Genomic DNA, 14394 nt, shown 5'->3' on the forward strand with positions numbered 1-14394 from the left:
AAATGAATAAAATTTGTCCTTAGGCGAGTGCATTTATTTCAATTTAACTAAAACAGGAATATACAATCCAATTAACCGAAAATATTATAACCTGAAAATAAAACATTGGATACAAAGCGACATACTGAAACATGGAATATGTCGTTTGAAATTAAAACTATGGCTTCCTATGAAATTTTCAAACTATTGAAATTGAACTGAAAGTAATGATGGTGCCAATAAAAATCCAGAAAGAACAGGTACAGTGCATAGAAACTTAAATAAAAAAAACATTTAAACCAATTAAATAATAATTTCTAGGTCTGGGCATAACAACCGTATCCGGATATCCAACCCGGAACCCGACCCAAAAAACCGAGTTCGGATTGGGTATGGGTTTGCCTATAAAACTCTATTGGGTTCTATTTTCTAATTCCCGTGGGTTCGGGTTAGGGTCGGATAATAGCCGGTACCCATTTTGGTACCCATAAAACCTGAACATATAAACATATTTATAATATTTATCATTAATATAATGCAATTATCCCAAAATTATGATTATAGTTTTGAATATTTCATTTATTTTTATATCTAAATATAAAAAATAATCAAAATATCTAATATATTTTTGTCACATAAGTCAAAATTAAACAAAATTTATTTAAATTTAATTAATTTTAATTATATTTTTCCGGGTAACCGGTAGTTCGCGTATTAAAAAAGTTCTGAAATTTGTAACCCAAACCGACCCGAACCCGATAGTACCTAAACCGAACAGAACCCATATATCTAAAAATACCTAATGGGTTCTATTTTTCTAACCCGTTTACCCGAACCCGAACGGGTTACCCGAATGCTCAGCCCTAATAATTTCTGTGTATATAGAGTCTCTCAAGAGATACTTAAAAGATCTCATTTGAGAACCAATTCTTAATTATCTTTGCTTTTTATTTATTTTTATTTTTATATTAGTGAGTATCTTTTCAAAACGGAAAAATGGCCAAACTCAACCCCAACTATTTGCCAAACGCTTTTTCATACCTAAACTTCAACATCCTGCAAATAACAACCTGAACTGTAAAATTTAAATTTGCTACCTAACTATATGATATATTGTCAATTTCAACATTTGCTCAAACAGTGTTAATTTAGAATTTAACGGTGCTGAGTCAAACGACTAGTGGCGTTCATGTGGCACTAGTACTTACCAAAACTAAGTTGTTTTGGTCATTTTTAGGTTTGTTGTGGCAAGAAACAAAACGCTTGACAAAAAATAGGGTATTGAAGTCTGTTTTCAGGTGTGTTGTGAGACTTCATTTTTGATCATTTCTTGCCACAACACACTCAAAAATGACCAAAACGACTTAGTTTTGGTAAGTCCCAGTGCTATGTGGATGTTACGGATCGTTTGACTCAACACTGTTAAATTCTAACTTAACATTGTTCGAACAGACGTTGAAATTGACAACATTTTTATAGTTTAGGTAGAAAATTTAATTTTAAATACATTTCATCTTGTTATTTGCAGGGTATTAAAGTTTAAATATGAAAAAAAAATTTAGCAAATAGTTGAGTTGATTTTTAGTGTTTTCCTCTTTTCAAAACCCCTCGTGCACTTATTTTTAGTTCTTGAAATTGAACCTAGTGGTTGACATTTAATATAAATCTAATAGACCAAGAGGGATAAGACCATGAAAATTTATAGCAAGAAGGAAAAAATATATAAGTTTGACAAAAAAAAAGAAAAAAAAAAAGAAAAAAAGATATAAAATCACAAATAATAACAACTTCGATTTTGTTTTTTTTAATGTCAACTGAACAAGGTGAATTCAATTAAGAAGATACGACTGTAGCAAATATATCCCATATTCAAATTTGGCCACGAAAGCAATAAATTAAACTGGTTGGATGAGTAAAAAATCACCAAAGAACTAAACCAACAACCATCAACCAGTACTTGTTACCCCCAACAGTGTGAGTCCTTTTTTCACTTCACATTTGTCTAGATTTTACTCTAATATTACTTGTAATGACCCGACTACATGCTTTCTTAATGGTTCCACGTCCTTTCTAGATTTGTGCGTCCACTTTTATTCGATGTGTACGCAACATCTAGGAGGCTAAGACCGCATCTCTATAAATTATTATGCAATCTTTTTTTGTTCTCACTCACCCACTACCAACAATCATTTTTCAAAAAGTCATTTTTTAAATCGCTCCAGCTCAAACACGTTTAATTGTGAACTTCTCTTAAGACGGTTGATCCAGCTCAAGTACGTTTAATTGTGGACTTCTCTTAAAACGGTTGACCGAAAATATAATTTCACTTTTGTGACATAAGTGGTAAAATTAATATTTTAAACCTTCTTTGCATTCACCACAATATTTCAAGAAATCAAAGTTTTACGATTCACCTCTACTAACAGATTGTAACGTCTTTGTTACTCACCAAGATCGTAACCCACTACCAGTGTGAGTCTTCTTGGCTCCACACTATATAGTCTGGGTTTGTTCTGATACTACTCGTGACCTCAACCTTTCTTAATAGGTCCCACTTTCTTTTTAGGTCAGTAAGCCCATCTTTATCTTATGACTAGTATTTATCCTATGGCCAGTATGCTACGTCTTAGAAACTTTGAACACTTATTTTCTATTGTTCGTACAAATCACTATGTGATATTTTCCGGTGTTTTGTTTTCAATAGTACAATTCCGACAATCACTTCCTAAAAACTCACCAATCTTGAAATTGATTGAACTCAAATACACAAATCACTATGTGATAATTTAATACAAAAATGCCATTAGACATCTGTAAATCTTTAAATTTAAGCAACGGTTCTGGACATCACATATTAAATTTCTAATCGTTGATAATAATTGTTATAAGACAAATTATATAATAACGTCAGTAATTTAACTTCTACAGTAATTACCATTAGTGTTAGTATAAAAAATAATTTTAGGTTACACGCCAAACAACATCTAATAATTGAATAAATTAATACAACGTTATGTTTGACAATATATATATATATATATATATATATGTAAATCTGCTGAACTTGTAGTTATTTTCTTCTCTATATATAATATATAGAGAAGATCGGAACTTGTGACTCTTCAAACTTGAAAGACACAGTAAAATGAAAATGAACATCATTTGGAACATTTCGATATGTGTAACAGCTTTAGTTGTTGTAGTGATCAGCAGATGGTGGTACCGATGGTCAAACCCCAAGTGCAATGGCAAGTTACCTCCGGGATCAATGGGTTTTCCAATCATCGGAGAGACAATAGCCTTCTTTAAATCTCATGGATTCTACGAGACCTCACCATTTCTCAAAAAGAGGATGTCCAGGTTAGATGATCAAACTAATCATTTAGCGAGAAGAACCCTTGTGTATTTGCATATATGTTTGTAATTGGGTGAACGTTTTAGGTACGGGACACTATTTCGGACCAACATTTTTGGATCCAACACCGTGGTAGTGACAGACCATGATGTGATGTACGAGATTTTACGGCAAGAAAACAAGTCTTTCATGTTTAGCCTTCCGGATGGGTTTTTCAAAGTCTTTGGAAAAGACAAGTCATTAGTCGATCATGGGAAGACCCACAAGCATGTCAAACAAATCACTCTGAACTTTCTTGGCACCGAGGGTTTGAAGTGGAAGTTGATTGGAGACATGGACCGAGCGACCTGCGAAGATCTTAAATCAAAGGCTAGCTTGGGGAGCTTCGATATTAAGGAGACAGTTGCAAACGTATGTTCATAAGGTTTTTTTTTTCTTTTCTTTTTCTCTTTTTTGTTGATGAATTAAAATTTGTTAACAATAATTTTGTATGTTACTTTTGTAGTTGATAATAAAGCACTTGACCCCCAAGTTGATAAGTGACCTCAAATCAGAGGCTGAAGATAATCTGATGGACATCTTCATGGCCTTCAATCTTGATTGGTATAAGTCATCTTTTAGTCTTTCTACCTGGAAGTCGTTTTACAAAGCTATTGTGGTAAGTACTTTGTCTCTGTTTTTAAGAATATATTTTATACAGTAAAACGTTTAACAATTAATAACATTAGAATTCTGATATTTAATTAATTTTTAAAATAAAGGGATATATTAGAAGTAGATTTTTGCCGTCCGATCAAATAAAGATGCTTTAAAAATTAAAATGTTCATTACTTGGCTGCAATCGTGTTCTAGATATAAGTTATCCATACCGTTGTTTTCCAAATGTTTTGACATAAGATATTTTAATTAATCTATAAGTTTGTTTGAAAAAATTGTAATAAAATACATTTTACTCTGTTGGACTAAAAGTCTAAAAATTGTTTCTATCAACTGCATCTAGGCACGCAAATCTGCGATGAAGGTAATAGCGAATGTTCTCTTATCAAGGAAAGAATCGGAAGAGAAGCAGGAAGACATCCTCAACACGATGCGAAAAGATGTCATCTTTGATGACCAAGCCGTCGTGGACAACATCTTTGCTATTCCTGTCGCCGCTAAAGATACTACATCTACAGTTGGTTCCATGGCAGTAAACTATGTTACCAATAACCATAAAGTTTTCTTAGAGTTAAAGGTAATATATATATATATATATATCGATATATAAGCTAACAAGTTTTCACTTATCTAAAGAAGAAAAAAGAAGCATCGATTTGACATTATATGCTTATAATATGGCAGAGAGAGCATGATGCTATCCTTCAAAACAGAGTTGATAAGAAATCTGGAGTAAGCTGGGAAGAGTACAAAAACAACATGACTTTCACCAACATGGTAACTTTTAGATATCTTTTAGTAATTTCAATAATAATATGAGGAAGATTTAAAAACGAAGCATATGTTGCAATGCAGGTGATTAATGAGACTCTTAGACTGGCAAATGTGACTCCAGTATTGTTTAGAAAAGCTTTAAGAGATGTTGAAATTAAAGGCAAGTATTACTATAAAAATTCGGCCACTTCTTCAAACGTATTCTCTAAATTAAACGTTTTGTGGTGCAAACATTTGTCACAGGATATACGATTCCAAAGGGTTGGATGGTGGTAGTTGCAAGTTCACTGATTCATTATGATCCTGCGATATATGAGAACCCTTACGAGTTTAATCCATGGAGATGGGAGGTATATACTGATTCTAGTCTTTCTAAAGCATTTTCGATATCTAATCAAAAATATCTTCCAAAGAATATAAATTGATGAAAACGTGGAACAGGGCAAAGAACTGGTTCATGGTTCTAGGACGTTCATGGTATTTGGAGGTGGATTGAGATTGTGTCCTGGTGCTGAATTTGCAAGACTTCAGATTGCAATCCTCCTTCACTATCTTGTCACCAACTACGATTTCTCGATGGCACAAGACACCGAGGTCACTCGTACACCACTAGTTTCTTTCCCCAATGGCATCAATTTGACCATCTCTCATTCTCCCATCGATTGATTTGGAGATCTTAAGTCTATCTAAATGAACTAAGCTTAAATCTACGTACACATGTCACATAATATTGTAAGCTTCGTATTCACATGGAGGATAATTTAATCTCTATCCAAATATTTTCAAACTTTGTTTAAAGTTAAATAAATTTGAACACTTGGAATAAGAAGATATTTTTATTTTCTTAGATATAGAAACGTGTGTTCAGATTTCGGTGAAGTATTCCACTAACTCTATGAGTGAGCACTGCAAAACTGTTAGCGTAAAGATTTATTACTGATTACAACAAAAGGTTTGTATAGATCTTCATTACATATATCTGAAATGGTGTTAACCTCAATAGATTATATCTAGTCAGATGGAAACTTAGTTGGCCATTTCCTAAAGGTATAGCACGAGATCAAATGGTCAAATCATCGAAAAAGGGGAAAAAAAAAGTTTATAGTCTATGAATTTAGATGGTGCTTGATTGGAAGGAAAGAAAATTTAAAAGGAAAGAAATCACTAGTGCTGCTACGTATACAAGTTGAAGTTAAGCGTGTATTTTAGTGTTTCCTATGGCTTTGAAATAATACTTTAGAACAAACAAAAGAACTTGAGGTCTTAATCATTTGTAAAAAATATAAAGTGAGGCTGCCTTCTCCAAGTTTAATCATGAATAATGAGACAAAAAAGAACGCAATGAGTGAACCTCAACTTGAGAAAAAAATAACGCCGAACAGCAGAGTACGAGTTTTTAATATTAAATATTAAAATATGACATCTTTCAGGACATGCACAAGCATAGAGGTTTAACAAGAACTAATTTGGTTATCTATATCGGTATCTTTTTGGTCAAAAGTTCTCGCAAAACTCCACAGTTTTCAAAATAAAAATTGAAGAAAAAAAATTAGAGTTAAACAAATTGTGGTTACTATAATTTTTATTACACGTTGGTACGTGAGTCCGCATAAATAGTTTTTAGAAAAATTAAATATTTAGATAAATAAACATTAAAATTTACTTTAATGATATATAAATTGGATAATATTGTATATAAATGTGACTTTTATTATAATTCGAACTTACTCAATATATATATATATATATCACTACCAAGTACAATATTTTTGTCAATCAAGCTCAATAATTGAAGTCATCCAATTTAGTTCAATTTTCTAACACAACATGATAAACCGGGATAAGATTTGCCTTTGTAGTGGACATTGATTAGTTAGCTTGACGACTTTAGAATAAAGTTTTTGGTTTAAATCATTGTCAACTTCTCCACAAGATATCTTTTATAAAGCTTTGAAGTCTTGGCCATGCTTAGGAGAACCAACGGTTTGAACCAAAAATCTTGAATCACTTTCTCATATGAAGGTGGCGATTATGTTTTTAATGATGTTCTCTATATGGCATGTGTTAGTTGTTTCGTTTTGTCCATAACTCATATATTGAAGCACACCTCCCACCATTTTAGATATTGCAACTACATAACCGATCATGATTCCAATCTATTATATGTTGTTAGCTACAAATCAAAGATGAAGCCTTTGAAATTTACTAAGATCGAAAGGGAAATAAATAATAATAATTTTCACATAGAGAGTTCTGGAGTAGTAGTAAGTAACATTTATTGTACTAAACCTTGAAGAAAAAAAACGTTCTAGTCCAAAGCATCAATTTGCTCAATATCATCTTCATTCAAGACCTAAGTCAACAAAAAAGAAGTGAGTCAATTTACGATATCTTTACCTCAATTAGACCTGTGATTCATAAAGAAATTAATGAACTTTGTCATGCCCAAGTTGCTCTTTCGTGATTTTTTTTTAATCTTTTGTATATCAGACGACAATTGTGTGGTTAGGGAGGGGCTTACCTAAGAAATTGATATCTCTATGTCTCTCTTCTCTTCTTCCTTCATCTTCACGTCATTATCTCTCTCTCTCTCTAGTCTATCTTTTCAAATTTCTTCCCTATCCTAATTTTTAACCTCGCTTCTTCTTCTAAAGAGTCCTCGATAACCAGATAATTTAATTTCAGAATCTGTAATTTTGATAAAATTCTTGTTCGAATTAATCAAAGGTGAATTTAGTGAGATTGCTTTGCCTATTTAACAATGACCTAAGCTTCTTCCATGTCTCTTGCCGCACGAGTCATGCGTTTTCTTCTCTTTTTGATTGTTTCATTGAAGGAAAATCTTTGTGACGATTCTTTTGTTCCTTCTCTCTAACTAAATTCAAGAGACGTTAGTGTGAAGGAGACGAACAAACAATTAGAGTCTTGGTGTTTTTCTTTATTATGTCTGCAAGAGTTTATGAAGTGAAAGACAACGTGATGTGGCACATAGGGATGTCAATCGGGCTGGCTCGACCCAGTCCGACTTGAAATCCGCAAAACCCGCATATATTTGAGCCTTTCTCGGCCTGGTCCAAAATATTTCCGAGCGTATATTTCAAAGTCCGGTCCGGCTCTAACAGAGCTACAAGACTTTTCGGGATTTTCTGAGCTTATCTTACGGATTAAAAATTCAAACTTATAAGTTAGTTTATAACATTTATTAAAAAGCAATGTTTAAAAGTGCAATATAAAAAAAAATCAATCAAAACTTAAATAACTCATCTATATTCACTAAAACTAACTTAATCTAAAACAAATAAATAACTTAAAACCAAATAAAAATATATACAATTCATATAAAATATCACAAATAAAGATTATAAAATATTAAGGAAGGGTATTAAGTAAATATGAAAACTAAGATTAGAGTTTTAAACTTTATATACAATCAAATATTACAATCAAACAATCATGTTAAAAAAAGTATTATTATCTTTGTATAATGGCTTTTCGGGCCGGTCCGAACCCGATTGGACTAAGTCCTAAAACTCTTAAGTCCAAGAAGCCCAATTTTCTAGACATATATTTAAGTCCAAGCTCAGTGTTTTTCGAAGCCGGGTCGGACTGGACTAACCTTCGGGCTCTGGGCCTAATTAATATGTCTAGTATCATATAGTTTTTTTATTGGTTTAGAAATCTTAGTTGTATTAATTCAAATGTTTTTATTGGCTATTGATTTTAATTGATGTGTCAACACCAACTTGAATGTTAAAGCTGATATGTCATTATCTGGTGAAAAACATCCCAATATTATTGTATTGATTGATTCATACAAAAATCATTAATAAAATACGCACTTGTTTCATTATCGGTTAATTTAATTAGATCTAGCTTCGATCCAGCTTTTGATTCCATGTTATTAAAAGTCAGCCCTTCATTAACATATATCCTTTTCAACTCGATTCACAAACGCAAATCTTGCATCCATATACTGAAGTCTTGGTTATCTTCCAATACAGCTTCTAGCAAAATTAAGTGATGCATATTAAGTAAACACATATAGATCTTATCTTTCTCAAAAAAAAAAATATTTATGGCCCTGTTCTTTTAACTGTCGCGCGACCCCACCTGCGACTATTTTCTAGGCAAGCTAATATTGTAAATATAAGCATTTTAAAGGGTAAAACTGTTAATTCTGCAAATTTCTAATTAAAATCTTTTTTTATATATTGTTAATTATTGTGGACATCGTCTCCTTCCCAGATCTGAATCAATGGATTCAAAACCAGCCACTGTCGCTACTTTTAATTCAAGGTATAGGTGGTGTCGCTAATTATTCAAGATTTAATTTAAGATTTAAGTCGCAGCGACTGGAAAATGGGAGAGATGAAAATTTTGAAAGAGAAATAAAGCTGTTTTTTTGGTCGTCGATCGCCATTGCCGCAACAGAAGCTATATATATATAGCTTAAGAGAAGATGAACAAGGCCTAGAAGCAAACAATTGTTGACTTTAAGCATTTCGATATCTCCGGTGATCCATTCCATGCAATCGGATTTATTTATTTGTTATATATTAAAACATGTAAAAATAAAAGACACATCTGATTGATGGAGAACATTTTAAAGAAAGTTACATCTTAGATAAGAGATAACGTGGATTTGGGGAGGCAAAGTAAAGCAGTGTGGTGCTCTTCTCGAACCGTAACATCTCCTCTTGAGGCAGTGTCACCCATGCTTCAACTCCTTGTCCGTCCTTACAGTCGATCAACACAGTCACATCTTCTAGAATTGGAGAAACATTTCCAGTGAACCAAACCGGATATCCCCACCCAAAGCAAGTCTTATAAAGAGGAATCTTGCACCAGCTAGTTACAACGTGCATGTCATAAAGCTCGTAGCTAAATTTGGTATCCGCCATTGCACCAAGCAATTTCGAACTTATCGTCAAACCTGATGACCCTTCCTCATGTTGAATCAAATGGGATAACTCCTCGTTTCTTTTTTGTAGTTCCTTAACAATTTCTACACTCTCCATGCCTTTTCCATTCAAGGTCAGGGTGGAGTACAAGGGGTTACCCATTAGGTTTTCCGACAAAAGGGTGGGTATCTTGGACCGCAAGTTATTCGCTTGGTACAGAACTTTCTCACGAATTGTGTCTGTCGATGCAGCCACAACATTTTTCCATATAAGTGAAGTCAAACTCTGGACCCGCGTAGGTCGAGGCACGGCATCACTAGCGACTTTCTTCTTGAGCTCTTCGATCTTAGACGCCACAAACACAAATCTCTTCGTGACAATTTTTCTTTTACCTAGCTGATCCTCCCCTGCAATTTTAATGACCTCATTTGCTGGTGGGTAAAGCTTTGTGAAAGAAAAGTCAGGATTAGCCATCGAGTCGCTCTCTCCTCGAGCTGTGGCAGCCCAAAATTGGATGAAATACGAGAGAGCGGCTGCATCGCCGAGCTTATGGCAGATGCCGATTCCGATGGCCATGCCACCACACTTGAAGTAGGTTGCTTGCACAAGAAGTAATGGCCATGCCGAATTTGTCTCGGCGGCCTCTACAGGAAGCAACTGCTGGAGAGATTTCATATCTGGGTCTCTCAGAAAATTAGAGAGAGTGCATTGAACGCGTGCGTCCACAAAGACAGCGCCTTCGTCGCTACTGTCGATGGTGAATCCATTGACTCTTCCAGCGAAAGGGTGGAATTTTGTCAAGGTCTTGGACAGGGAAGTTCTGAGAGTTTGGGAAGTTTGTTCTTGAGAGATCAAATCATCTTTGGTATAGAAAAGAAATGCAACGGCGTAAACCGGAGCTACTATCTGATCCATAAAAGAGAGTTGAAGAGTTCGGATATCATTTGGAGTTGGAGTTGATGGTTTTATGATCTCTCTACAAATGGTTTCAACCTTAACTGTATCCATCGGATGATCTTTATCTTTCTCTTCTTTTCTTTTGTTTTGGAACTGTTTCGTATAAAAAAATCTGTTCAGTTTCTAAGTTTAAGGACTTGATGTTTGACCAAAAAAAAAAGCCACTTGATTGAGTTTAGGTTAAATATAAATCATCTATACACAAAAAAAATAAAGTATAGCTTGGCAATAATTGCATAGAGAAAAGGAAATAAAAAATAATTTATTAGGATGGCGATCTCGGCGATTCGATTCGCTTTTTTAATGAGTGGCTTCGACGAGCTTGGGAAACGGAAAGAGGGTCTTTCTCATTCTCCGGTGAGGGAGGATTGTTGGGGTCAGACCGGAAATCTGATCCTCTTTTTCGAAACGAATCTCCCTCCGGTTTGGGATCTTATTTCTTTTAATGGAGATTCGATGCGATTGAGATTTGGAGATTTGGCATGGCTGGATATCTCGATTCGATTCGAGGATATTGGTAGAATCGGGTTTGAAGGTTCGTTTTCGATTTTGGATTCTGTTTGGGGTGTGTTGGTCTTAAAAACGGAGATATCGTTTATGGGAGTTTTGGGGTTGGTTCTCTGGTTGTCAGGATGTTATTCTCAGCTGATACGCGGATTGGGATTTGTTTGGGCTATGATTGTGGATTTTAGATTTCGTCTTTGGTTGATTGGAGTATCTCCGGAATTATATCAGCGTATCAGGATTGATATAGGGGTATTTATCTGGGGACTGGGTTTTACTCGACAACACCGTCTTTCATTTTCTCACTTCCTTCTACTTTCTTTCAGTGGTGATTTGCGGTGGTTAGTAGCGGATAGAGCTTGGTTTTTGAGGCTAGTGATTTCTTCAATGTCTCAATCAGCGATTATGAAGGGCAAGGGTTCGCTGATGCGTACGGAAGTTGTAAAAATATCAAACTCGGTCTTGGCTCAGAGGATTCAACAATTTGATCTCACACTCATAGGGAGACTGATGAATCCAGGGGTGCAACGGATTGAGTCTTTGCTATCCACCATGCCCAAGATATGGAAGCTTGAAGACAAAGTGGTGGGAGCTGATTTGGGTCAAGGAACTTTCCAGTTCAATTTTGCGGATGCGGATGATCTTCAAGGGGTTCTTCAGAATGGTCCTTACCATTTTGATAGTTGGATGCTTTCCTTGGTTAAGTGGGAGCCCATTGTATCTCCTACTTATCCTTCTGCCATCAACTTTTGGGTGAGAGTTTCTGGCATTCCGATGCATCTGTGGGAGGTTGCTACTTTGGAGGCCATTGGCAAGAAGATTGGTATAATCCGAGATATTGATGAAGAATCTGGGAGCGTTTGTGTTACGGTAAATGGCTTCAATCCTATTGTTTTCAAGCTGTTGGTGCTGTTCGAATCTGGAGATGAAGTGGTGGTGACTCTTGAGTATGAGAAACTATCCGGCTATTGTGAAAATTGCTCTCGTCTTACCCACGATGAGAAGAGTTGTCCAGAGTTGATTAAAGCTGGTGGGAGTCACGTGTTTGAGCATCATCCTGAGAAGAGAGGTGTTCAGCGACAACAAGGGATGGGGAATCAAGGGGTTTTCCACAATGCTGGGGGCTGGGAGAAGCCTAGAAAGGTAGTCAAGAGAGCTTTGGACTTCCAAGCTTATGAGTTTTCTGCTGGGGCGGGTAGTTCCGGTTTGTTTCATCAGGTTCGTCACCATGGCTCAGGGAGGGAACAGAAACGGACGTACAGTGCAGTTGCAAGCGGGTCAGGAGATAAGCGGGGAACTCAGAGGGGTCATGGAGGATACATGGGACAGGCTAATTCCTTCCCCCTTAACCGCAAGGGGAAAGGGAAAGCTTGGCCGAAACCGTTGTACAAGGCAAAAAGCGGTTTTTTAGAGAAACAGTCACAAGGGGTTCTTGGTGTTGATCCTGACGTGGTTGATCAAGGAATTGCTCAACAAGGAATAGCTAGGGAGAGTTCTCCTCCTCATGGGACTACTGCGGTTTTGGTTGATTCTGAGTTTGATGAAGCGACTGATGATCTTCTCGAGGAGGGTGTTACCTCACATGGTAACCTTCCAGAAGAGGGTGAGATTGCGCTCGACCAGGTGAATGCGGGTTTGGGAGACTTGGGTTCGGGTGATGTTATCCCCAATGTGGAGGATCCGAAAGGTACTTCCTCACCATCCTTAATGTTTGATTTGGATGTGAATGTAGTACATGCTGCTTTGCAAGAAGTTAATATCAGTCGTACGAGAATTGAGGGGTCGAGGAGGCCTACTTCTCTGCCTAAGAAACTAGTTAGGAAGCCTGGTTTGATTTTAGCTTCCCCTGGTAAACGTTTGCTAGCTAAAGCTTTATCTAAACCTGCAGGTGAAGGTAACAAACAGAATGGGATGGGAAAACAAGGGAACAAGGCTGTGGATGGAAAACCGGCTGGCATTGGTATAAGACCAGCAAAGATAGGGATGGGGGCTCTCCCGAAACCGCTGGCTAAACCGTGAAGGTCCTAAGTTGGAACTGTCAGGGCATTGGGGTTGATCTGACAGAGAATTATTTGGGTGATTTGTGGAGGAAGCATCGACCAGATATTTTGTTTTTATCAGAGACAAAGAAATGTTTTTCTTATTTACAAAAATTTCAATCAAAATTTGGCTATAATAAAATGTTTACTGTTGAACCCCGATGGGCTAGTGGTGGTTTGGTTTTATTTTATAAGGATGAAATAAATCTTTCTGTTCTATTTCATAATGACCGTATAATTGATACAAAAGCTGTTCTTGATCATCAATTGGTATATTTTTCTTTTGTTTATGGTGACCCGGTTCCCCAACATCGCGGAAAAGTGTGGGATAAATTAACGGACATTGGATCTTTTCGTATTGATCCTTGGTTTATTATTGGAGACTTTAATGAATTAATTGGTAACCATGAGAAGCAGGGTGGTGCCCTGCGGTCAGCTAATTCCTTCAAACCTTTTATCTCAATGATTAAGGATATTGGGATGCTTGAATTTCCATGTTATGGGGATCAATTATCCTGGCGTGGGAATCGGTGTAATAATCAAGTGATTCGTTGCCGACTTGACCGGGCTTTAGGTAATGAAGACTGGCACGCCCTCTATCCCAATTCGAAAGTAGAGTATTTGGAGATGATTGGTTCTGATCATAGTCCAATTTTAGCAACTTGTTTGACGGCGGTCTGGAGGAGACAGAGACAATTTCGGTTTGATAAGCGGTGGTTGGGTAAGGAGGGCTTGGCTGGAGCGGTTGAGTCTGGTTGGAATCGGACACGGAATTTTAGGATTCCGGGTTTTGTTGATAAATTAAGGAATTGTAGGAATTCGATTTCCTGGTGGAGGAAAAATAATGTCAGTACTGGCCCATCAATTATTTCTTCTTTGAAGACTGCTCTGCATGATGCGAAGATGGATGACTCGGTTTCGCTGGAAGATATTCGGGGAATTGAGAGGAAATTGAAAGAGGCATACCGGGATGAGGAGATTTATTGGCAACAAAAGAGCAGAAAATTTTGGCTAAGGGTTGAGAATAAAAACAATTCATATTTTCACGCATCCACTAAACAACGGCGGGTTCAGAATAGGATAATTGGTTTATTTGGTGCAAATAACGTTTGGGATGAATCAGCGTCGGGTATGGAACATATAGCTACAACATATTTTGAGGATCTGTTCAAGAAATCCGACGGTGGAGGTATTTCTGAGATGCTACAAGCAATTGATCCGATTGTTA

At 36.2% G+C, this 14394-nt stretch overlaps 2 protein-coding genes across 2 annotated transcripts; one reads left to right on the forward strand and one right to left on the reverse strand.

Annotated features, from left to right (window-relative positions):
* Nucleotides 3058–5612, forward strand: LOC104790548 (cytochrome P450 708A2-like). Its single transcript, XM_010516325.2, has 8 exons — nt 3058–3339; nt 3421–3745; nt 3840–3992; nt 4335–4568; nt 4676–4768; nt 4847–4925; nt 5009–5115; nt 5207–5612. Exons 1-8 carry the CDS (start codon nt 3125–3127, stop codon nt 5429–5431), a joined length of 1431 nt encoding a protein of 476 aa, XP_010514627.1. The 5' UTR covers nt 3058–3124; the 3' UTR covers nt 5432–5612.
* LOC104790549 (BAHD acyltransferase At5g47980-like) lies at nt 9293–10764 on the reverse strand. Its single transcript, XM_010516326.2, has one exon. The coding sequence runs from the start codon at nt 10672–10674 to the stop codon at nt 9379–9381; it is 1296 nt and encodes a 431-aa protein (XP_010514628.1). The 5' UTR covers nt 10675–10764; the 3' UTR covers nt 9293–9378.

Source organism: Camelina sativa, chromosome 6 (assembly GCF_000633955.1).
Source record: "Camelina sativa cultivar DH55 chromosome 6, Cs, whole genome shotgun sequence".
Taxonomy (NCBI): domain Eukaryota; kingdom Viridiplantae; phylum Streptophyta; class Magnoliopsida; order Brassicales; family Brassicaceae; genus Camelina; species Camelina sativa.